General features: G+C 34.3%; 2 protein-coding genes, 2 non-coding genes and 1 pseudogene across 4 annotated transcripts; 2 read left to right on the top strand and 3 right to left on the bottom strand.

Annotated features, from left to right (window-relative positions):
* Positions 1-1,219: 1,219 nt before the first annotated feature.
* On the top strand, positions 1,220-5,424 carry LOC109151198 (annotated as a pseudogene).
* Positions 5,425-8,434: 3,010 nt separating this feature from the next.
* LOC109151340 lies at positions 8,435-9,489 on the top strand. Its single transcript, XM_019299314.1, has 2 exons — positions 8,435-8,519; positions 8,697-9,489. Exons 1-2 carry the CDS (start codon positions 8,486-8,488, stop codon positions 9,149-9,151), a joined length of 489 nt encoding a protein of 162 aa, XP_019154859.1. The 5' UTR covers positions 8,435-8,485; the 3' UTR covers positions 9,152-9,489.
* Positions 9,490-9,770: 281 nt separating this feature from the next.
* LOC109151339 lies at positions 9,771-13,995 on the bottom strand. Its single transcript, XM_019299313.1, has 2 exons — positions 13,867-13,995; positions 9,771-10,395 (listed from the first exon to the last, which is right to left on the bottom strand). Exon 2 carries the CDS (start codon positions 10,388-10,390, stop codon positions 9,989-9,991), a length of 402 nt encoding a protein of 133 aa, XP_019154858.1. The 5' UTR covers positions 10,391-10,395; positions 13,867-13,995; the 3' UTR covers positions 9,771-9,988.
* Positions 13,996-20,115: 6,120 nt separating this feature from the next.
* TRNAA-AGC lies at positions 20,116-20,188 on the bottom strand. Its single transcript has one exon. It is a non-coding gene; the product is annotated as a tRNA-Ala (tRNA).
* A 103-nt stretch (positions 20,189-20,291) lies between these two features.
* TRNAA-CGC lies at positions 20,292-20,364 on the bottom strand. The gene has a single exon. It is a non-coding gene; the product is annotated as a tRNA-Ala (tRNA).
* Between the last annotated feature and the right edge of the window lie 6,137 nt (positions 20,365-26,501).

Here is a 26,501-nt window from a genome sequence, read left to right on the forward strand (position 1 = left end):
TAAACCCTCAATTCGTTTCAATTTAGGTTAGATTTCGAGTCATGAACACGAGTACACAAAGTCAAGACTCGTGGTACATAAATATGTCTAAGTGTGAAATTCAAACGAGACGGCATCTCTCTAACAGTTAAAACATTTGCTCACAACGATTCGTAGCTAGAAACAGATACAAGAAGACATGAAGACTCGAAGACCTCAAGTCTCGAAGACGAAGGCTAAAGAGGTTGCAAAAGACCGAACCATGGAAGGGTCTATTTCTTGTTACTCAAAGTCGAGTGATAAAGAAAATCATTCGAGACCACTTATGGGACGATTGGTAAAGTCAATCAATCATGACAAGAGTGCACACAAGTTGACGGATGCAATCAACGAATCGTGAGGACAAGCCAGAGATATTCTCTTAGCGTAAATAGTCCAAAACCTCAAATGTGGGAGAATTTGTTTAGGAGAAATCGAGTCTTAGGAACAAATCCCTAAGTTAAACTATCATTAAGTGATCAGTCGAGAGAGACACGCTACATTTTCTATATCCAGATTTGAAGATGACTTGAGCTGCAACATTCTTCTCATCCAGATTCAAAGCCAAGCTTCTCAGCTGGAGGAAGAAGAAACTCATTTCTTCATCAAACTTCTTCTATTTGGATAAGTGGATGGAGGCGGAGTAGACTCGGAGTAGTCGAAAAACCTGTGTTTCAAGATTGTGTCCGTGTCAGTATCAAGGAACAATCTTGGAGTGTTTTGTACTAAGAAGATAATGCAAACCTTCACGAGTTGTGAAGAAGAGTGGAGTAGGCTTCATTAACAGCCGAACCACTATAAAAATCTCTCTCTCTCTCTCTCTCTCTCTCTCTCTCTCTCTCTCTCTCTCTCTCTCTCTCCTATTATTTACGCATTGCCTTACATATTTATTTTATATTTCACACATTACAAACGTAAGCTTTCATTTAACAAGTACTCGTGCAAAGATAATTACAAGAAGTTAACATTTCTTCTGTGTATACAAAACCCTGAACGAGTTGTTAAGTTTTCTGACTTAACGATTCGTAAAGTTTTTCAAAAATCTAACGAATCAATTCACCCCACCCCCCCCCCCCCACCCCCTCTAGATTCGTTCCCAAACCCTTCGGGACCAACATGGTTGACTTTACAAGTCGTCCCTATTACCACTTCGAAAGGTAAGTCCTTCCATAATTCGACATTTGCAACCTTTTCGCTACGAATGGTTGACCGTACCATTTGTTCTGCTTACACTTCGAAAGGTAAGCTCTTCCACCTCTTCACCTTTGCAACCTTTCGGTCTTGTAGTCTTCTACTCTTCGAATCTTCAATCTTCTAGCCTTCTAATCTTCACCACGGGGCCATTCGAAAGGTGGCCATTCGAGTAATTTGTTGAGACTAACCAAAATGTGACCATTCGAGTTAGTCATTTGGATTGATTTGTTGAACCGAATTATGACTACTCGAGGCACCATTCAGATTGTTCGAATGTTGAGCAGAAATAAACCTAAGTCTAAAATTCAAAATAATTGGGGGCTAAGATTCTTATCATTTGGTATCATCAAAATCTAAAAGAAAATGTTCCTAACAGTTAGTTTTTCATTAGGGTGGTTAGACATTAGTTTTTTTTTTTCTCAATTCTTAAAACCCTAAATAGGAAATTTACTTCATTTTCTCATTTCAATTCCAAGAAGTTTCAATACACGCATTAGTTAGCTTTAAGTTTCATTTCTACTTTTGGAACAAGGATTGAAGATTTTAATTTGCAACTTCATCTCCAAATAGATATGTCCATTGCAATTTTGTTTATTGCTTTTGATCTTGCATTTATATTTGTTTCCTTTGTAATCATGTGTGATTCGTCCTCTTTGGATGGAGATAGAAATGTAGATTAAGTTTTAGAGATGTAGCTTTGAATTTTGTTTATTGCTTTGTTACTTTGATTTACTACTTTGTGATTCCTTTGTAATCATGTGTGATTCGTCCTCTTAGGATGGAGATAGAAATGTAGTTTCAGCATGTAGTTTCAGCATGCAAACGGGCCAAATGTCGGTGTACACAAGGAATTTATCCACTTTGGGCATAATCCCTATATTGCTGCTGTCGAGGTTTGAACCTTGTTCTCTTCTCCTATCCACTTTGGGCATAATCCCTATATTGCTGCTGCCGAGGTTCGAACCTTGTTCTCTTCTCCTAAATATTGTCTACTGAACTAGTGAGCTAAGCCTTTAGAAGCACATTTTAATCATTATATTACTTGTTCCACTTGTTGATTGTCATAACGACCAATCTTTATTAGAGCTAAATTTTAATGAATTTAATAGAATTTTGTGCTTGAAAAAGCATAAGCTTGCATTTATTGCCTTGAGAACGATAATACTCACCCACACAAAAATAATCTTCATCAAAAAGTTTTCTTAATTTTAAGATTTTAAGATTAGAGCAAAGTAAATGCTTAGAACCCACCAGGACTATGTGGTCTAATGGTATTCGGGTTGGACTTCCATTTGGAAGATTGTGATTTCGAGCCTCAGTGGAGGCGTTATTGGCTCTTTATGTTTCAGTAGGTTGAGAAAGTATATGAACAGATACTACATTGTAATAGAGCTAGTAGCATTCAAAAAAAAAAAAATGCTTAGAACCCTATCTCTATTTATCGGTGGAACAAATATTCAATGCACGTGCCAATATTTCGTAAGAAAATTAATGATGATACCAAAGGGCAAAGACACCACAAATCCACAATTATTCAAGTTGAAATTTGTATAGGCCGGTGATTGGACCAATTAGAAGACGAGACAACAAGAAAAGGAATTATATTCTTTGGTCCATGATTTGTTCAAATATAGCGAGGTTATCATTAGCATTGTTAGAGATAATAGTCATAATACCAATCGACCATGATCCACACATTTTTAAAAATAAAAAGTACATTTGTAATATACTAAAGATACATTATTTATGTATGTAAGGTATATTTTTTTAAAATACATTTTTAATATATTAATAGTACATTATTTTATATAATGTATCTTCAGTACAAAAATAATGTACCTCTAATACAAAAATAATGTACTTTTAATATATTAAATATGTACCTGATATTTATGGTTCACACAATAATTTGCCAGATAATACCCTGACATATCAAGACTTAGTCTAAAAGCTCGAGAAATTAATTATGGAATTAATCTTGATCATTGATATCTAAATGATGAATGCACCAGATTAGTTCTTATTTCTTATCTAAGGAAGGGCTCTCACTCGAAGCCAACCCTATACATATATACTCTAAATCTCTAATAGCACTTTTGGTTCATGAAATGAATTTGGAGGAAATAGGAATGTTATTCCATAGGGAATGGAATATGTAAGGAGTAGAACATGAATTGTATTCTACTGTTTGGTTTGTTGAAGGAATTAGAGTTTAGTAATTGTATTACAGTGTTTGGTTGGTTAAAGGAATAGAAATGGAATAGATTTTAAAGACATCAATATCCTTATACAAAATATAATAACAACAACAACAACAACAACAACAATAATAATAATAATAATAATAATAATAATAATAATAATATATTGAATGTTTATATATATATATATATATATATATATATATATATATATATAAAGGGTATTTGTAATATAAAAACTATTTCCAAGAGCATGGGAATAGCTAATACCAAGGCTCCCCTGGGAATTATTATATTATTTTATATTATTAAATATACGAGGTATATTAGTATAATTGACTAATAAATATTACACTAATTAAGCTAATAATTATACAGATATTAATATAATTACAATTAAATATGGGTCGTAAGATTTTTTTTTTCTAATCATTGCAATTAATTCATTCATATATGAAAGAGAGGGAAAAAGTAAATGTGATATGGTGGAAAGGAATATACTTAAGATATAAAAGTATAATTGTATAGATATTAGTATAATTGCCTAATAATAATTGTCTAATGATTATTATGGCAATTAAGCTAAACATGGGTCGTTGTATTTATTTATTTATTTTTATTCGTGCATCGCACGCGCATCGCACACGTATCGCACACGCATCACACGTGCATCGCACGGGTAATTGAGTAATTATGTGCTCGAATTCAAGCAAGGATAACATAGAAAACATTATCGATACAACCCATTTCATCAACTGTACTATATAATATTCATTGAAACTCCACTAAGAATCCACCTTCACAACCGCCACTGTAGCCGCCGCCGTCGGTTCTACCAACGCCACCTCTGGCCAGTGGAAATCGCAGTCGTTGGGATTGAGAACATGTGGCATTTCTTGTGGTGGGATGTACTGGTTCTTTGATATGAGTATTAGCCCTTATATGTTACCTCTTCTCTAGGTACTGCACCATTAGAGGAGGCTCAAGAATACATGATTCCGCCCGGTTAGACGAGGAAGAAGCAACTTTTGAACACAGAGGCCAGGCTACGGAGACTCAGCCTGAAGCGGCGGCGGCAGCCTCGACACAGGTCTTAGAAAAAAGGCTCAGCCAATTGCTAAGTATGGGAAATGGTGGCCATTTGGAAGAGTTTTCTTTACAGTGATATATAATTTTTTAAGGAGCATAGAATTGGGACAGGTAGTTTTGTGTCAGTGTACCATGCGATATTGGAAGATGGGCGGAGAGTGGCTATCAAGAGGGCTGAGGTTTCCGCCTCCTCATCCTACGCCGACGACGGCAGCACAAAATACCAGCAGGAGCACAAGGACAATGCCTTCCTCAATGAGCTTGAGTTTTTGTCGAGGCTCCATCACAAATACCTAGTGAGGCTATTGGGCTATTGTGAGGATAGCAATGAGAGATTGCTAGTTTTTTAGTACATGAAAAATGACACACTTCATGATAGCTTGAAAGCACACCGCTCATGTCGTGGACCGCGCGGATTCGTGTCGCCCTAGATGCTGCCCAAGGGATTGAGTACCTCCACGAGTATGCTGTACCGCAAGTCATCCACCGCGACATCAAGTCGTCCAACATATTGCTGGACACCACATGGACCGCCAAGGTGTTCAATTTCGGGTTGTCCTTAATGGGACCCCAAGATGATGAGTCTCACCTCTCATTACGAGCAGCTGGTACGATAGGGTACATGGATCCAGAGTATTACAGGTTGCAACTATTAACGACCAAGAGCGATGCGTACAGTTTCGGAGTAGTACTCCTCAAGCTACTATCGGGACACAAAGCAATTCATAAAAATGAAAACAGGGTGCCAAGGAATGTGGTCGACTATGTTGTTCCGTACATAGTTCAAGATAATATTGCTAGGGTTTTGGACACTAGAGTTCCTCCTCCGACACCATTCGAGATGGATGCAATTACCTACGTAAGTTACCTAGCCGTAGATTGTGTCTTGCTACATGGTCGAGATTTTTTCTACACTAATTAAGCTAATAATTATACGGATATTAATATAATTACAATTAAATATGGGTCGTTAGATTTTTTTCTAATAATTACAATTAATTCATTATTCAGATATGAAAGAGGAGGAAACAAATAATTGTGATATGGTGAAAAAGAATATACTTAAGATATAAAAGTATAATTGTATAGATATTAGTATAATTGCCTAATAATAACTGTCTAATAATTATTATGGTAATTAAGCTAAACATGGTTTGTTGTATTTATTTACTTTTATTCGTCGGGGTTGGGGTTTAGCCTTTTGGAACAACTTTTATTCGTGCATCGCACACGTATCGCACATGCATCGCACGGGTAATTGAGCAATTATTTGCTTGAATTCAAGAAGGATAACATAGAAAACATTATCGATACAACCCATTTCATCAACTGTACTATATAATATTCATTATTATAATTTATATTTGTATATCGATCCAATTATTTTTAAAATTTTATAACAAATCTATATCGTGCAACGCACGAGTTAAAATACTAGTTTAAAATAATAAGGATAAAGTTGGAAAAAAGTTCAGAAGCTCCTAGCTCATTTTTGAAATGATACCTAAGGTAACTTTTCAAAATAAGTTTTTATTTTAAGCAACTAGCTTATTTTGAGTACATCACCAAACAGAGAGCTTCTTATTAGTAACTTAAAATAAGCTATAAGCTCCTAAAAGCCTATATGTTTCAGGGCTAACCTGTTTATACATATATACAAATGTATAATAATAATAATAATAATAATAATACTTTCAAAAAAAAAAATAAAAAAAAAAATAATAATAATAATAATAATAATAATAATATACTGAGTAATTTATACGGAGTATTTAATATTAAATTATTATATATTATGGAGTATATTTTATATCTAAAATATCTTTATATTTACGATATATTCCCAATTATATATATATATATATATATATATATATATATATATATATATATATATATATATATATATATATCCCAAAATCCCCAATTTTAATTTTTAATTGGTTCTCCACTTCTACTTAGTCATGCTCATGGTTCAGTTTCGATTTTGAACCGGCGGTTCCCAATTTCAGAATTGGTCGAACTGGAACCGAACCTTGTATAAAGGTTCCACATCCGATTCAGGAACCGACGGTTCGAACCTGATGTTTTTTATTTTTGTTTGCAAATTTTATTTTGTATTTTTAAAATTGTTCAAATTCAAAAATTATTTTTATTTGATAATTTTTCATTCTAAAATATTTTTAAAATAGTTATATTAAATATTTAAACTTCAAAGTTAAACTATTAAAAAAATTATTATCTATGAACTTTAAAATATTATTTAAAGTTTAAACTTTAATCAAATAATAAATAATAATTAAAATTTATTTTTTTATTTTTTTTTGGTTTCGATTCCAGTTCCAATCCGATTCTAATAGTGAAGGTTCGATTGACTACTACCTTAAAATATTTTAAAGTTGTAAAATTTTATATTTGTTTTAATTGAAAAAAAAAACTATTACAACTTAGTAGTTAGCAGTTGTAATTTTAAAATTTATTCTTATTAATGGTATTACATTATTAATTATTGATTGCTTCATGTTCTTGTAATAATTTTAAAATTAAATAAATGAAAATAAATCTGTAAATTTGTAATGGTAATTTAGAATGAAAACATAATTTAAATGAGTCAATAATTTCTAATTATTTTTATTTTTTTATTTTTAGAGCTATGAATAGGGTTGTCAAAGTGGGCCGAAGTTCGCGGCCTAGCCTGCACCTACCCCGCTGTGGGGGGAGTTAGGACCACCAAAAAAAAAAAAAAACAAAAGACCAGCCGAATAGCGGGCCAAACGGTCCTGGCCCTCTAAGACCCGCACAAGATGTGGGCCACGAGCCGCATGCCAAGCCCTATTTTAAAAATATAAATATACATATATATGTAATATGTTACACAACAAGGCAGTACACTGTCTTGCTGTGTAACATTATATATATATATATATATATATATATATATATATATATATATATATATATATATATTAAAAATGTTATTTTTTTATTTTTAAACACAAAAAGAAAAAATTAATATTATTTGTAGATTTTACTTATTTTTTTGAATTTTGAATTAATATTAATTTTTTTTAAAGTTAGATTATAAATTCACAATATTAGTATTTATAGACTTTACTTATTTTTTTTAACTTTGAAAAAAAAAATTAATAAATAAATAAAACCTCTACTGGCCGATTCGCAGGGCCCGCCAACCTGCATGGGACAGGCTAGAGTTGCAGGAACCCTAGTCAGCGGGCGACTCGCAAAAAAATCCCAAAAAATTAGGCCCGAATTTCAATTTTTAATACAAACTTTACTTGGATCCAATTAACTTGGAGCGTTATGCTGTGCATCCGTATGCACCATGCATGGTGCATACGGATGCAAAAACGACGTCGTTTTGGCGTCTAACTTTAAAAAAAAAAAAAAAAAAAAAAAATCAGAATTGCATAACTACACATCCATAATTTCACTACACTTCCATAATTTCATAACTATACATCCAGAATTGCATAACTACACTTCCAAATTGCATAACTACACTTCCAGAATTGCATAACTATAATTCCAGAATTGCATAACTACACATCCATAACTTCATAACTACACATCCATAATTGCATAACTACACTTCCAGATCGAATTGCATAACTACACTTCCAGAATTTCATAACTAAAAAATCCAAAATGAATGAACTAAAAATAAATAACATACTGTTGTTGTTGGGAATTGAAACTGATTTTTTAAAGTAGGGCGCGCGTTTTATGCAAAACGACGTTATTTTTGCATGCGTATGCACCCGCAAAGCATAATTTGCCAATTAACTTGACCAAAAAATAAAAAATACCAATAACGGGTCGGACCAAGCCGGCCCAAACCCCACGTTTGACACTTCTAAATTTCACCCAGACAGGCCCACACTGATGGTCTGCGGATTTATATTAGGGGCAGAATTTGTCTGTACTTTTCATCTCAATTCACCAAGAAATCTCCTGTCGTTGCAATGGTTCGCAAGCGATTTCAAGATGCCAAAACAGGTAAGCGCAATCTCTGCTGATTTTAAACATTCAGGACTGTAGATGATCTTAGTAGCTCAGCTCACTATAAAGCTTAATCATCCCGCTTATGTTTTTTCTTGGTTGAACACCAAGTGTTTGATGAAAATCCTAAACCAAAACACACATATCTGTAACTGCGGGGAGCTGATTTTGTAGGCTTTGCGATGCTGAAATCATTCAGTACTGAGAGATTCATGAGGAAATCGGGGGTAGGAAAGGAGGACCATTTTTTCTGGTATCAATGGACCAGGGCATTGCTCATCTGCTACACAGTGGCCGGCTTGGCATGGTGGTATAATGAGACTTCTCCATTGGGGTGGTGGACGCTGAAAGTTAAGCCCAAGGAAGAGAAAGAGCTGGCGCACCTGTATGAGCGCCGGAAGTTTCCGTATCCGGGCGATGAGGAAGCCATGGAAGAGTTCATTGCAAAGGGAGGGATGATTGGTACAACCATCGGGCCCAAGGGATTTATCGATTATGATAAAGATCCTTATAATTATCAGAAAATATTGCAGGATGAGAAGGTAGAGCTGGAAGCCCACAAGCTGTGGATGAGGATGAGGAATGAAGTCATCTCTGAACTCCAGGAGAAAGGGTTTGATGTAGAATGATCTGAGGTGCATCTAATAATTTGCTATAGTTTATATATATAAATTCTAACTGTTTCTGAGTAATCTTCCCTTCTCAAGTTTGTTTATTTTGTGGTTGATGATAAATAGTGTCATGTATTTGGAAGTACTTGCATTTATAAATAAGTTTAGAGGTTTGCTTTAGCTTTAAGCATTAGTATACAAGCATTTGGAGGTCTGTAGGCCGTTGATACACTTCTTGCGATTTACCTCTTCCACCTGGGTGATTGGCTTTTAAGTTCGGGGTCAAACTTCTCGGGTGATTGGATATTAAGTTTGGGGTTCAAATTTATGTATTGAAAGTACTGTATTTTGTGATTCAATCTTGCTGTTAAGTTTTCACCATTGTTATATCATTGGTTTTGTGTTTGGTAACTGTTAAAATACATTATATATATATATATATATATATATATATATATATATATATATATATATATATAAGCTTGTACTATATCGGAGTGGGGGGGAGGAGGGCAACTGCATCCATTGCCGGCCCTACCTTTCCCTCTGCTATGATGATGTAACAAATGTATATGTTAATGATGATATGAAAGAGTGTTTACTAAATGAAAACATCTAATACATGATTTGAAAGTATGTTTAAAACAATCTTATTTTAGAAAATCATATCTTAAATTATCCTACTTTACAAAACCTCTTAAATTTGTGTCTCCAATCAAAATAAACAATATTTTTGGGATGGAGGGAGTAATTCCTTATCACTTGACAAGATGCCAAAAAGAGCAAATTAACTCAATTGGTGATTCAATGAAGCTTCAATTTCATCTTTCTTCAAACTATAAATGATGTGAGCTTTTACTCTTGCACTGCTTTTCTAGCAGCATCCTCCTCAGCCTTCATCTTTCTCTCCCATCTTCTCTTCCTATAATCCGCCAACATTTTAGGCATTTGCTGCATTAGTTCAGCTGTCTTTGCGCGCTTCTCCGCTGCAATTTTGTCACACTTATGCCCTTTCTGCTTCTTTCTCATTTCCTTCCTTTCTGGATCGTACGGCCAATCTTGTCCAGCAAGTAGAACTTCTTTGCGCAGTTGGGCTCGTCTACGAGCACTGATGCCTAGAGGTTTCCATGCTCCAAGTTCCCAATAACCCCAAACTCCCTTTGAGAGCTCGTTCTTGTATTTTGCCAACTTATCTTGTAACGGGTATTGGTACTCGGAAACAGCTTTTGCTACAGACTTTACTACTTTCCCCGCCATTAGTCCTGATGAAAACATAAACAAATCCAATCTTTTTAAATATAAGTTTAAGCAAAAAGAAATTTGAACACGAGAAAGGTTACCAATTAGCTAGTAACACACCTCAAATTGTTGTTTCCATAGCAAGGGCCTTAAGAGTAGGTAAGAAGCATATAAAACTTGAATTTCGATGAAAATGAATTAACTTCATGCATCATATCCAACCAAATACAATAAAATGCACCACATGTTCAGAAATGCATCAGGGTGAAATGCACAAATGCACCACTCTGTTGCATTTTTGAACACGTTGTGGTGCATTCTTGCATACCTAATGGTGCATGACCCCACGTCCACATGGGAACCAAGCCGTATATATATATAGATTCAAGATCAACTGAGAATCAATGCCTTAGGTGAGAACTTGCGAACCTACATGAATGCACACAATCTACTCCAGGTGTAGATTGTGTGCAATGTGCACTTCGAGTATTAGATTGTGTGCATTTATGTAGTAGTTTGCAGGTGCCCACTTGGGTAGTGATTCTCATATGAACCAGATTCTATACATATATATATATATATATATATATATATTCACATAAATAGTTGTAAAAGTTAGCATAGTAGCCAAGAGGATTAACAACATTCAGAAACACAGAGACAGAAATAACATTGCAGTGACAGAACTCAAACCACAACACATCTGGTTGTTTTCCAAAAATCAAACATGGCAAAAGAACAAATAACAATAAAAACAATCTCAAAAACATTTGTGCTTAATTTCAGAATAGTTGCTTCTACTTGTGTATATCTCCTTTTCATTGCCTTGTTCATTATTTTATTTTGTATTTTTTTTATAACTCCATCTAATCATCTTGCAAATAGAATGAACACTTTAAAAGCACATGTTTTATCATTAGATATGCTATGCATGTGTAAACAAAATAGTAGACACATATATCATGCATGTCAAAAGTTATAAAGAAGGCAAAATAGAAAGAATACACATATATCATGCATGCAATCATAGATTCATAGGAAATGAAAATAAAAAGTAACAAAGAGGGCAAACTAGAAACAATCATTACTGTAGAATGTATGATGGAAGCAGATTAATTCAAACTAGAGGCACAGACATGGATTTGTGAGGTCCATGACAAGTAAACAAAATATTGCCTTGTGTGGTGTAACCATTGAGTGCAACAAAATGCAAACATTTATGTATCACTAAAACCTCTGGGCCTCAAAGTACGTGTCTGTGTCAGATTATACAATAATGTCAACAAAGAAACCGTAAAAAGGTATGAGAAGCAATAATATAGAGTTTCCTACCTAGGACCATTAATAAGAAGGGAAACAATTTTTCCCATTTTGAGAGTGAAGCTCACAATATCAGAAAGTTACTAGACACTGTAATCTAGAAACGAAGATCATTCGAAACTGTGTAGTATACGCTTACAGGTGGCATTTCATTGAACACCTCTTCCGCACCAACACTTACAATCCAGAGAGCCTTACAAAAGTGTGAAAAGACACGGGAAAAAACCATTGGCTAAGCAAAACTTTGCAACCACCCATCCATTTATCTTTGAAGCCTAATTATTTTAAGAACAAATTGTGAAAAAATTTGAGATTCATTTTATGGAAATAGGTTTTGAATTCAAAACCTTAAAATCTAAAGAGCAATGACATTCATAAATCAACATAGAGTCACACAGAATAACACAAGAAATGGAACAATGGGAAAAGAAGAACATAAGCTTGAAGCTGATTTGTGAAGAGAATGTTTTAAGTGGAAGAGGAATGGAAATGACTGAGCCTGACAATAGTATCTATCAAAAACATCTAAACTCTAAAGCACTGAAGCTTAATCAGGTTTTCTTTCAATCCATTCATTTCGTCAAGTCATTTTGTTAGTCATGTTTTATGACTATCTGGGACTAATTCCACTTCAGGTCCTCTAACTATGGTGGTTTTGTCAATTTTATCTTTGATTTCAAAATTGATCCTTTCAAGCCTTCAACAGTTCAACTTAGACTTGACAATTTGTGTTAATAGATTGACACGATAATGACAAACGTGATAAGCCTAAAAATGGGCACGAGTAGTTAAGATTCTAACACGGGCACAAACACGATTTTTAAATAAATGGACTAAAAAAATAGACACATTTAGTAAACAAGTTTTGGGTACACTACACATGACATGGTGGCCTATTTATGCCAGTTAAGACCTATTACCATGAAAAGAATATTTCAAGAAAATAAAACTTTGAAAAGACTTGAAGAAAAAAATATTCAGAATTCAATCTGACAATTCAATTCAAAAAAATCAATCAATTCAATTCATACAATGCATAGCAATCATAGAATGATAAAATAACATCCATAAGCCACAATTAAACCATAGCATCATTTTAAGAATAAAAATTCAACACAATAATGCACATAATGCATTTATCAAGGTTCAGATTTATGAACTTAAACAACTCCAATAGAGCATTGAACTGATGTAGATTCATCCACGGCCATATCCGTGACATCTTCTGTAATTTCATTCTATAATTTTTCAAAGTATAAGATTATAACTCAATAAAAGGGCTAAAAATTAAATAAATGAAAATAAAATAATGGTTCTAAAATTAAACTATTCAGAAACCATTTCCTTTTCAGGTAGAACTTCTCTTGCTTAGTACTAACCTAATTCCGATAGCAAGAATAGACTCACCAATTAACCTATGTGACTCCTTGTAACATAATCCCCATTGTAAATCATCGAAAAGTTGCATAGACATGTTAAATGGGCTCAATAACTCTACAGTCTAGAATTTTAATTACTGACACAGTGTAGAGTTAGTGAGACCATTTTAAGATGAAAGCTAGGTCACTAAATCAAGAACCATATCAACCAGTGTGGATAATCAAGATCACTAAAACAACATCAAAGTAGGGGTTGAAATAGGCTAGGCCTTGGAAAATTAGGCCTGGGCCATTTTAAGTAGGCTTTTATATATATATATATATATATATATATATATATATATATATATATATATATATATATATATATATATATATATATATATATATATATATATATATATATATATATATCACATCAGCAGGTCAAGAGTTTTAACATCCTTCTTTGCTTTGAGCTAAAAAACTAACCATGCACATCTATAAAAATCAAAGAAGAAACAGAAAACAGAATCTCATAATCTATTCTTCCACAGTTTGTAACTGAAATTCAACATTTGGCCGCAGCCCGCAGTCACAACCATAGGCTGGAACCCACAACAGCCATAGCCACAACCGCAGCAGTAGGCTGGAGCCCACAGCCGCACCCGCGGGCCGAAGTCCATAGCCGCAGCGGCGGGAAGCCAGCATCGCGAGTCACGACGCCGGCAGACTGTTTTTGGCCTACTGCCGCCGGTGGAAGTTAAGAAAAAACGAATACGGAAATGCTGGAGAACTGAAGTGTGGAAGACACACCTGCCGCCGGTCGCCACTACGTCGGTCGTCGCTACTTTCCACTCGCCAGAGACAGTCGTCGTTCGTCGCCACTGCACCAGGCCTAAGCCAGAAATTGCAAATTAGAATTTGTCAATTTGGGATTAGGGTTTGGTGATTTTTTTAGTCATAAGTATTATGAGCACTAGTCACAGGGGCAAAGCGCGCGCGAAACATCATGTCCAACGATAAATTAATATTTTCTAATTTTTAAATGGCATAATATATATAAACAAATTTAATAATCAACATGATATAATTATAATTCTAAACAAGATAATAAAAAATTAAACATTAATAGTACATTATTATATTATTAATAACAAAATATCGTATATATTGCATTAGACACGATTAATTATTTAGATCTAAAATATAACAATCAATTTCGTCTAAAACTTGCAGGGAAATGGAGGAAGAAGTCATCATTTTTTCAAACTTTCAATTCTCTACAAATAGCGAGAGCACACTTTCCTTAGTCCTAATGTTGCATCATCGAACTCTAAATTTAGATCTTTTAGCAACGAACATTTCTGTCTTATTTTCCAACCCCTCTACAAAATTTTCTACCTCACATTCTTGTTCCCCTTTGATGCTGACCAATTCCTACCTAATAATTTGTTAACATTCTTAGAATCTTTTATTATTGATTGTGGTGGAATTTGAATATCTGATTGTGTTCATACAGAAATATATTAAACTTAATGTACTTCCCACATGACATAGAAAATTTGATGATTCAATTGACATGCAGTCAATGGTGCATTCTAGGAGAAATGATTCAACTATGAGAACAGAGAAGTTGAATAAACTTCTCTGAATAAATGTAGGTGATTTTGAATATAGAGGTTGAGTCGCAAATCATAAAAGTACTGTTAGAAATACATACAACTAATTTCTGATCGATCATAATATTTAGAAATAATATTAATAATAATGTCTTTCAGTGTCATAACGAATATGTTATTGCAGGTTTGTAACCCAATTTTGACATTCTGTATTTAAGATTTTTTGCAGTTAAAAATATACACAAAGTGACTCTCGCAAGAGTTAAAAAAAGAAAGGAGGAAGAATAAATGTATAGGTGGTTTAAAAAAAATGTATAGGTTTCGGTTCAATTTTGGAGAGAGAAAACAAATAACAAAAAAGGAAAAATGAAGGGGAAAATGGTAACAATATAAGAGCATCTCTAACCCACTTAACACCAAAACACCAAATTTCTTCACCAAATGTCACATCAGAAGGAATATTCTCAGCATCTTCTCACACCAAATTTTATTCATCTTCAATCCATTTACACCAAAACACCAAATTTCTACACTAAAATAATTTAATTTCTCAACTATTAATTCGAATTTAATTAGTCTAATATAATTTTGTTCGAACTTAATAAGTTTAATATAAAATATAACTTGTGATGTAAATAATAATTTTTATTAATATTAATTTTTTATAACATTAATTATTGAAAAATAAAATTTAACAATATTTTTGAAAATTTAATTTATTCTAGAATAATAATATATATTTTAATTTTTATTATGTTTTAGTTTTTTTTTTTTGAAAGTTACTGGCTATTATGTTTTAGTTATGTTTGATGTATTTAAAATTTTAATATATATATATATATATATATATATATATATATATATATATATATGGAAGGGATCAGGTGCATTTGTTGCTTCTCGTGTGGTTGTGCGGTGGATTAATGTGCGTGAGGTTTATACTTAATGTGCGTGCGTGTTATGCTCAATATGCTTGAGATTTGTACTTAATGTGCGTCATGTTAATATACTTAATGTGCCAGAGTTTTATAGGAGGATCATATTCTCATTTATTACATATTTATATTTTATATAATACTCCGTAATTATATGCAATGTTGCAAAAATTGATCTAGGCGCCACTATAGGCCGTGACAATTATCACCCTAGGCGATCAGTTGCCTAGGCGCTCGCCTAGCGCCTATCTCGGCCGAGTTAACTCGTCCATTTCGATCGAGTTAGCCGAGTTAACTCGTCCATTTCGATCGAGTTAGCCGAGTTGTAAATCAAGATAGTATAGTTGTAAAGTACAAATATGGTGCATTATGCCTATTTACTATAGGAGATCTTGTTAGAAAGACTACCTTTCTTTTAATTATATTTAAAATGTGGCAAAAAATAGTTAGAGATTAAATATGAAAATGACATTGTATTCATATGACCAAAAGTAGAAATAATTCTCTATTATTTAATGAAAATGTGGTCACTAATTCTAACAAATGTTTTTCAATGCAGTGGAGTGGTGGAAGAGTCAAATACAAGCGGTTCTAAATGAGTTTCTTACCAACGGCGGAGATCCTAACGCCTCCGATGCTTTTCTTATCAATGGTCAACCTGGAGAATTCTATCCTTGCTCCAAAAAAGGTATTTCATACAATTTTTCCTTTGAATTTAAAAAAAAAAAAAAAAAAAAAAAAAAAAAAAAAAAAAAACCCATTAAAATAAAACTAGGTTAGGTTGATCATAAAACTTATAACTTTGTAATTACCAATTAGTTGGATGACAATATTATATTACATCACGAATAATTAATGATTTTTTTTTTTTTTTGTAATGACAGATACATTTAGGCTAGTGGTGGAGTATGGCAAGACGTACCTACTTCGAATTGTGAACGCAGCCATGAACAAATTCTATCCTTATCAATGGTCTTCGAATTGGCTAATAATATCTCAGCGGTGTTACAGACGCCGAACCGGAAAACGGAAGTGAAGGTTCTAGAGTATGGGCCGACGGTGGAGATTGTCTTCAGGGGACAAATCTAGTGGCGGGGATCGACCATCCAATGCACTTGCATGGATATAGTTTCTACGTTGTGGGATGGGGTTTTGGTAATTTCGACAAGATTAAGGATCCTCTGAACTATAATCTAGTGGGCCCTCCTCTCCAGAACACCATAGCAGTTCCTAAGAATTCATGGACAGCCATCAAATCGATTCAAAGCAAATAATCTGATAATTAGCCGGCATGGTAGCTCAACTGGTCATAGAAGTGAAAGCCATCATGTGGACCCTCCTCTCAAGAACACCATAGCAGTTCCTAAGAATTCATGGACAGCCATCAGATCGATTCAAAGCAAATAATCCTGCTAATTAGCCGGCATGGTAGCTCAACTGGTCATAGAAGTGAAAATTTAGAAAAATGACCAGGATCAAATCTCACCAGCCACAGTGTGGGAGCAACCTCTTAAAGTGAGGGGGTTCCTTGTGGTGTAGACCCATAGTGGTGTAGAATTGTTCCACTTGGTTTCAGCCTAACCATGTCAAGTTCTCGTGCTTATCAGATTCAGGTTATCGGTTATATTATTATTTTATTTTTAGATTCGAGTTAGTTGTAATTCTAAATCTCGGGTTGTCGGCCTTATCAGGCGGGCTAAATTATTTAAACTTAAACTGAAAATGAATACTTACATTTGATAGAACGGTTTAACCATATGAGCATTGGGAATATTATAGTTTAAACCAAGTAGTAGCAAATTAGCGATTACAAATATATATATATATATATATATATATATATATATATATATATATATATATTCAATATTAGTCTTGTTTCGATCGTCTCAATAAGATCTTTAAAATGGTATAATTTATATTTAATAATACAAATTTTAAATATAAGTATTTAACAAAATAAAAAAATTATATATAAAACAAATAAATGATATGTTTGTAATTATTAAAAAAAAAAAAAACAAGGGCAAAATGATAACTTTACTCCCCATTTTAGATTTGCCGTGGATGAACAGTGCCACGCCATATATGGCGTGGCACTGTTCATCAACGCCAAAAATATTGGCGATATGGCGTTTTGCATCTTCACTTTGGAGAGCAAAATTTTGAGAAAATGGAGGGATGGCGTTGGAATTTGCAGATATACCGCCACATTGGAGATGCTCTAATAGCCACATGGAGCTATCCTCAAAAGAAGATAAAAACATGAAAGAAAAGAAAGAAAAAGTAGAAGGGAAAGTGAAAGGAACTTTTGTCTAGAAGTGAGCTATAGAATGGTAAAGTTGTAATTCACTCAAAATTTGAGGGCATTTGATAACAAAAATAAATCTAAATGTTATATCAAAAAAATTTAACCACATGATTTGAGATCAATGGTTAATAAGGGATGCCATTTTTGAGGGGTAATTGGCAACTCCTAAATATTAGTATAGGGGAAATACATTTGCAAAAAAATAAAAAATAAAATTATGAGCATATCCTAACGAATATTTTTCACTTTTGGTCTTATTATTTACGGCACGTTTAGTTCACGAAATGAATTTTGGGTAATAGAAATACTATTCCATAAGAAATGGAATACGCAAGGAATAGAATAGGAATTGTATTGTTTGATTCGTGGAAGGAATAGACTTTAATAATTATATTACAGTGTTTTGTTGGTTTAAAGCACGAGGAGATTTATCATCAATATGATGATTGGAATGGAAACCAGAAGCACGACTGGGGTCTTCGTGGTCCAAAATAATCAAACCATCAATAACAGAAACGTAAGCATGAGACTTTTTGGTAGTACCGGTGAACCAGATGGCCGCGGCGATGGAATCTGGGACGGAGGACTTGTAGTATCTCTCTAGATCTGGCAAAAGTGAAAGACCCCCTAACATAATTCGAATGGAGGCTGACCGCTGAGCCCACTCTGGCCTCGCAGGGCGGGCCCCTGTGGTTGCGAGCTGGAGCTGCCATAGCTTATGGCTAGAGCAATGGGAGGACCCCAGCAGAGAGAAAAAAGAATAGAAATGAATATGTTTTAAAAGACATAAATACTCTTATAAAAATATGTGGTGGTGATATGATGGTGGTGGCGACGGTGGTGGTGGCAGTAGTGGCAGTAGCGATGGTGGCGTTGGTGGTGGTGGTAGTGAAATAGGAAATAAATTTAATTAGAAATAAAATAATATTTAAAGGGAATAGGTCATTTCTAGGAATAGTATTCCCATGACAAAGTGATGAACCAAACAATGGAATAGTGGTGGCAGTAGTGGCAGTAGCGATGGTGGCGTTGGTGGTGGTGGTAGTGAAATAGGAAATAAATTTAATTAGAAATAAAATAATATTTAAAGGGAATAGGTCATTTCTAGGAATAGTATTCCCATGACAAAGTGATGAACCAAACAATGGAATAGTGGTGGCAGTAGTGGCAGTAGCGATGGTGGCGTTGGTGGTGGTGGTAGTGAAATAGGAAATAAATTTAATTAGAAATAAAATAATATTTAAAGGGAATAGGTCATTTCTAGGAATAGTATTCCCATGACAAAGTGATGAACCAAACAATGGAATAGGTCTATTCCAATGATATATTAGTGTAGTTATTGCGGGTGTTATATTGAGATGCGACCTATTAACAAGAGATCATGCGATAATTAATTGGTTGCTTAATAGAATTTTTTTTTTTTTTTTGAATGTTACTAGCTCTATTACATTGTAGTATCTGTTCATATACTTTCTCAACCTACTGAAACACAAAGAGCCAATAACGCCTCTACTGAGACTCGATAGTGGTGTAGAATTGTTCCACTTGGTTTCGGCCTAACCATGTCAAGTTCTCGTGCTTATCAGATTCAGGTTATCGGTTATATTATTATTTTATTTTTAGATTCGGGTTAGTCGTAACCCTAAATCTCGGGTTGTCGGCCTTATTAGGCGGGCCAAATTATTTAAACTAAAACTGAAAACTGAAAACTGAAAATGAATATATACATTTGATAGAACTAACGGTTTAACCAGATGAGCATTGGGAACATTAGAGTTTAAATCAAGTAGTAGCAAATTAGCGATTACAAATATATTTTCAAGAATTATTTATTTTATAATGAGTCCTTTTAATAAATGCAATTGCAAATTTAGAACTAACCAGGTTTAGAGAGTGTAAAGTATATAGGTTAAACTTATATGTACCATTTCAAACATCTTTAAGTTTAAGAAAATACTTTACAACATAATGAATTACGATGTGGTTTGTTTAAAATTTGAAAAAGGAAAAAAGATCTCCTATTGTATAATTATTATTTACTCTGTAATACATTGTACACAATTCTGTTGTTTTTTTTGGTCAATACGAGTAAATATTTTGAAGAAATATGAAATGCAGTAAGGAAAATCCATAAAGCATCGTATACAGCATTTATAGGACTAGGTCTGAACAAGCAAAAACTTTAAAAAATAGCAGTTGGAGATGCGGGGTATCGATCCCCGTACCTCTCGCATGCTAAGCGAGCACTCTACCATCTGAGCTACATCCCCGTCCGAAAGCTTATTCGTTATTTATTTATATAGCAGAAACAAAAATCACTTTTGAATAAAGAAATTGAATTAATTCGATTTACGGTCGACCAAAAAGTAATTTTGGAGGTGCGGGGAATCGAACCCCGTGCCTCTCGCATGCGAAGCGAGCGCTCTACCATATGAGCTACACCCCCATTGCTACACGGAAGAGCTGAAATTATACTAGTCCGCAGGTAAATTTGAGTGTTACTGTTTTTAATTGTGAGAGAATGAGAATTGATTTCGAGAACACAAAGTCTCATACCTGTATTATAGGATTACTAGAGTTTAGTTAAGAATGAATACGAAAATTATACATTCAAAAAAAAAGAATACGAAAATTATAGGAGTGTTACTATTTTTAATGAATTTTTTGAACTGCACTCATAAAAATTTTAAAGTGAACTTTTAAAATTTGTAAATTGCAATTTTATATATTATAAAGTGTACTTTATAATTTTGAACTGTGCACTCTAGTTATAATTTTTAATCTGGAAAAATTACATTTTTTGTCCCTAAGTTATAAAGTAATTATAGAATTCGTCTCTAAGTGTTGGTAAAGGGACGAAAAGTGAGCATGACCAACACTCAGACACGAATTCTTTAATTACCTTATAACTTAGGGACGAAAGACGCAATTATCCATTTTAATCTTTAAATATTATTTATAGTAGGGATGGACATTTCGGGATTCGGTCCGGTTTTTCGGTTTCGGTATCGGTATTTTAATTAAAAAAAAAATGATACCATTCGGTTTAAGAACCTCAAATTTTAATATTTTTTCAAACACACTACCAAATTATACATATTCACATATATAGTCCAAATCTAAAGTCTAATTTATAGTCCAAACATGATTTTGTACTTATTTTGACCTAAAGGGGTTGATCTTGTACTTATTTTCATTTTCCCAAAGGGAAAATTGTAATTTACGTCACTCACTTATAGGAAAAAGTGTAACAATAACTCTACACCCTCGACTCAAAGTCGAAAATAATTGTATAGCCCCATTAACATGCCTAAAACAAAAAAAAAAAAAAAAAAAAAAAAAAAAAAAAAAAAAAAAAAAAAAACAAAAAAACAAAAAAACAAAACAAAAAAAAACAAAAAAAAAACAAAAAAAAACAAAACAAAAAAAAAAATCAAAGCCTTTTTGTTTCAAACCTCGGTATATATATACAGAAGACCACGTCTCCTCCTCACCGTTGTCGCTTGTCGTTTCCACCTTCGGGACAATGTAGACGGATTCAAGTGCGGCAATTGGTTTCCCCCAGTGAAACCGCGGGAGGGACAGATACAAAGACTTAGTCGACACACACGCATCTGATGCATGCGACAAGTATGGTAAAAAAGGAGAAAAGAAGGAGAAATGGGATTTTTTGAAGGAAAAAAGGAAAGTGAAAAATAAAATTTCCATTTTAACCTTACTAAACGGTGGCATATTACGAGATTTCACAACTCCATTAGGGAAGGGGCATACATGGCAACGTTTTGAAAATTGAAGGGCAACATTTAAACGACTAAAAATTAAGGGGTTACATGATAATTGGCATATAAGTTAGAGACATAAATTACAATTTTTCCTTATATGATCTAGACCACTTATTCTCGTTGCCATGTGTGTGGTCCTCTTTAGTTTATACCTTGTCTACCCACGTGTCCCCACCTTCACCCCGCCTCCATTACTTGCCACATCATGCCCCCTTCTTTCGCTTCCCATACCCTTTCCACACCCTCTTTATGCCCCACATTTTCACTGGTTTCACTGATGAGGGTGCCGTCAGTGCGATAGGGCTTGCTTGGCCCCCCTCTAGCTAAGGGAAAATTGTAATTTACGTCACTCACTTATAGGTCAATTATCAATGTCACCATTTAATTTTTAGTGGTGTAAATTTTACCCCACAATTTTCAAAACATTGCCACATATGCCTCTCCCCTTACAGAGCTGTGAGATCCCGTTATGAGTTAGGGTTTATTAAGGATATTTTGGTAATTTCCATTTTCCATTCCCTCCCCATTCTCTGCCGCCGAACTCTTTGTATCCTCTCTCGTCTCCTCCGAGTTGTGAGTACTTGCATTTTATCCATTTAGACATGCCACCAAGGTGATTTACTCTCCTATGATCTTATCAAACACTCAACTTCTTCAATCCCTTGTGGATTCCATTCCTCGTGCCTTAAGTTTCAGGGAAAAATAAAGTTTGATTCGAATGAAGCTCTTTTCTATGGATACCAATTTCTCTAAACTTCCTTCCTTTGTCGTAGTCTTTGCCGCCAATAGTACAATCTCCATCGAGCTACTCCGTTCAGTTTTCGTTGCGGTCTCTAACGCGCTTTGCATCTCCATTTGCTACCAGAGCTCTACACCTCACGGCGGGTAACTCAAGACCCAGAATGACATAGACTTCAAACCGAACAAGCCAAAAATGTCGCCATGCATTGTTGAAGAAATAAAGCTAGGTCTAGCTGCAGATGTGAAATTCGGGGGATGTGGTTCTTGTCCAAATCTACCACAAGTCACACATGCCCCTAAAGAGTTTGTGTGGAATGCAAACAAAGAGCAAACATCCTAAGATGTTGGCAGCAGTGTAACAATAACTCTACACCCTCGACTCAAAGCCGAAAATAATTGTATAGCCCCATAAACATGCTTAAAACAACAAACCAATTAAAGCCTTTTTGTTTCAAAACTCGGTATATATATACAGAAGACCACGTCTCCTCCTCACCGTTGTCGCTTGTCGTTTCCACCTTCAGACAATGTAGACGGATTCAAGCGCGGCAATGGGTTTCCCCAGTGAAACCGCGGGAGGGATAGATACAAAGACTTAGTCGGCACACACGCATCTGATGCATGCGACAAGTATGGTGAAAAAGAGAAAAGAAGGAGTACTTTTTGTTATTATTTCTTTTGAAGTTATTTTTTCTATCAAGTCAACTTTTTGTTACTAATTATTATGTTTTCCTTTAGTCAGACGGACATTTGTCTAAGGCTATCAACTTAAAACACTTAATTAAGGTTTAGGTTTATGGATATATAGAAAAAATATTATGAACACTTGTCTAAGGCTATCAACTTAGATTCTATCGTGGATCTAGCTATCACAGCTTGTTTCGAGGATTTCCACGAGACAACTGCACTGGCTAATGTGAACACGTAACAACTTGTGGACTTAGAGTCTTTAATATTTGATATATAATTAGCATCGCTATACCATTCAAGTACAACAGGATATCTTGTGTAATGCAGTCTGATGAGACCACCTTAGGTATCTCATGACCCTCACAATTGCTTTCCAATGCATATTACCAGGGTTACTCGTATATCGACAAAGTTTGCTAATCGCAAAGGTAGTGTCTGGTCTAGTACAATCCATTAGATACATTAAACTACCAATAATCTGAGTGTATTCTACTTGAGAAATATACTCCTCGTGATTTTTGAATAGAAGTACATTTGTATTAAACGGTGTCCTAGCCACTTGATTGTCTTCCTTGTTGAATTTTTTAAAGATTTTATTAACATTATGAGTTTTTGGCTTAACACAAGACCATCTGGTCTTCTAATAATTTTTATCCCAATGATTAAATATGCTAATCGCATATCTTTCATGCTCGAATTTAACATGTTTTTAGTAGACTTGATCATTCGATTATTACTACCAACATGTTTTTTTTAGACTTAGATCATTTGTAGACATGTTTTTTGTCCTTATTGGCATTCTTCAACCTAACATAGCACGGTCTTGGAATCAAGCATTTTAAAGTCAAAGAATCAACCGACGAGTAGATGCAAAGCGCGTTAGAGTTGCAAAGTGCGTTAAAGACGACAACGAAAACTGAACGAAGTAGCTCGATGGAGATTGTACTATTGGCGACAACGACAACAGTAAAGGAAGGAAGTTTAGAGAAATGGATCTCCATAGAAAAGAGTTTCATTCGAACCAAACTTCATTTTCCCCTGAAACTTAAGGCACGGGGAATGGAATCCACAAGGGATTGAAGAAGTTGGGTGTTTGATAAGATCTTAGGAGAGTAAGCCACCTTGGTAGCATGTCTAAATGGAGTAAATGCAAGTACTCACAACTAGGGGTGTTCAATCGGTTAACCGAACCGTTTTAATCAAACTTTTAAAACTTTTAACCGTTAACCAAACCGAACTTTGTATTACCGAATTAACCGAACCGATTTTATTTTTTTCAGTTAATCGTTCGATTAACCGATTAACTGAACTTTTTTAAACTAAAGTTTTAAATCCTAAAAATAATACATATAATAATAAATCCATAAGGAAATATACAAAAACAATATCATAACAACATTACAAATTTATAGAAATTTTACATATTATATATATATATATATATATATATATATATATATATATATATATATATATATATATATATATATTTATTTATTTATTTATTTATATACATATTTAAAATTTCGATTAATTTGGTTAACCAACAGTTTCGAACCGAATTAACCGTTAACCAAAATTTTTAAAAATATTTAACCATTAACAGAACCGAAAAAGTTCGGATAAAAAATGGTTAACCGAACTTTGTAGGTTCGGTCGGTTAACCGAAAATTTACCAAATTTTGCACACCCCTACTCACAACTCGGTGGAGACGAGAGAGGGTAGCGGCAAAGAATGGAGAGAAGGATGAGGGAATTGAAAATGGGAATTACCAAAATATCCTTAATAAATCCTAACTTATAATGGAATCTCACAGCTCTGTTAGCGGAGGGGCATATGTGGCGACGTTTTGAAAATTGAGGTGGGCATTTCGGTTCAATTTTCCTGAACCGAACTAGTAATATACTGAAAAACCAAACGGTAATGGATTCTTTTATACTCGAATGGTTCAGTTAAAAATTAAACCGAACGATTTGGTAAAAGTCGAACCGAATCGAATACAGTTTGTTTTTTTAATAATAATAATGATGATGATGATGATGATGATGATGATAATAATAATAATTGTTAGACATTATATGGTAGGATTATATTTAGCATAATCTTAGGGATTTTGGGTATATTCTTACAGATGTATTTTCGATCATTACCTTAGTTAGTATGTATGCTCTTGTATAAATAGGTGTATCCTTTGACTGGAATATGTGAAATATATGGAGTTTAACATGGTATCAAGAGCTCCAGGTCTTAAAAAAAAAAAAAGATTTTTTTCTTCTTCTTATGCGCTCACGGAAGATTTGGGTTGGGAGTTTTCATCGGCCGTTCATTGTCACCTCCAGCATAAGGGGATTCGTTGATCGCCGATAGGCCGGATTGTCGAGTTCGACGCGATTTCGCCTGGCGAGTGACCTTCACGCGCCACCACCGTCTTTCGTTGGAAGTCCACGCGCCGGCGCATACACCCTTCTTCAGCGCTGAAATCGATTTCGTTTTCTTTTCTAGATGTCGCTCGGTCTTCTACAACACTGCTGCGAAGTTGGCATTGGAGGTCCCGGGAATATCTCTATGTATTTTGTTTTGATCGACAGTGAAGTTGTTTAGTTGTTTGTGTGTTTGTTGTAGCATTGGAGTTTCGATTTTGGCCGTTTGTTTGTGTTAAGGGGTATTTTCCTGTTGGGTAGCCTAATGTCTGAGAATAAGTCTGTAGTTGTGTTTGATATTCTTCCAGTCAATGCAAGAATCACAGAACACAAACTAAATGGCTCAAATCATTTGAAATGGAAACGAACCATTAAAATATATCTCTGTAGTATTGACAAAGATGTCCATATGACTGAAAACCCACAATGAGGATGACAAAACTAAACAAACTTGGTTGCGTGATGATGCTAAGTTATTTCTTCAAATACGGAACTCAATTAAATATGAGATATTTGGTTTTGTCAGTCAATATGAAACTGTAAAAGAGTTATTAGACTATCTCAATTTTTTGTATTCGGGTAAGGGCAACATTATACAAATGTATGATGTTTGTAAGGCTTTTTATCGAGCCGATATGCTTGACAAACTTCTACAGACTTATTTTATAGAGTTCAAGAAAACTTATGAGGCCCTTAATGACTTAATGCCATTCACGTTGGATATAAAAGAACAGTAAAAACAACGAGAACAGATGGCCATCATGATTTTTTTGGCTGGTCTTCATCCTCGGCTAGAACTAGCAAAATTCCAGATTTTGTCATGTGAGGAGCTCAAATCCCTATCTGTTGTATTCTCTAGAGTACTACGCATAGAGACTTATCAACCTCCTCAGTCAAGTAGCGTCCTTATAACCCAGAAATCAAAGGGGGATCCTATGAAGTCATCATA

This window comes from Ipomoea nil, unplaced genomic scaffold (genome assembly GCF_001879475.1).
Source record: "Ipomoea nil cultivar Tokyo-kokei standard unplaced genomic scaffold, Asagao_1.1 scaffold2283, whole genome shotgun sequence".
NCBI classification, from domain to species: Eukaryota; Viridiplantae; Streptophyta; class Magnoliopsida; order Solanales; family Convolvulaceae; genus Ipomoea; species Ipomoea nil.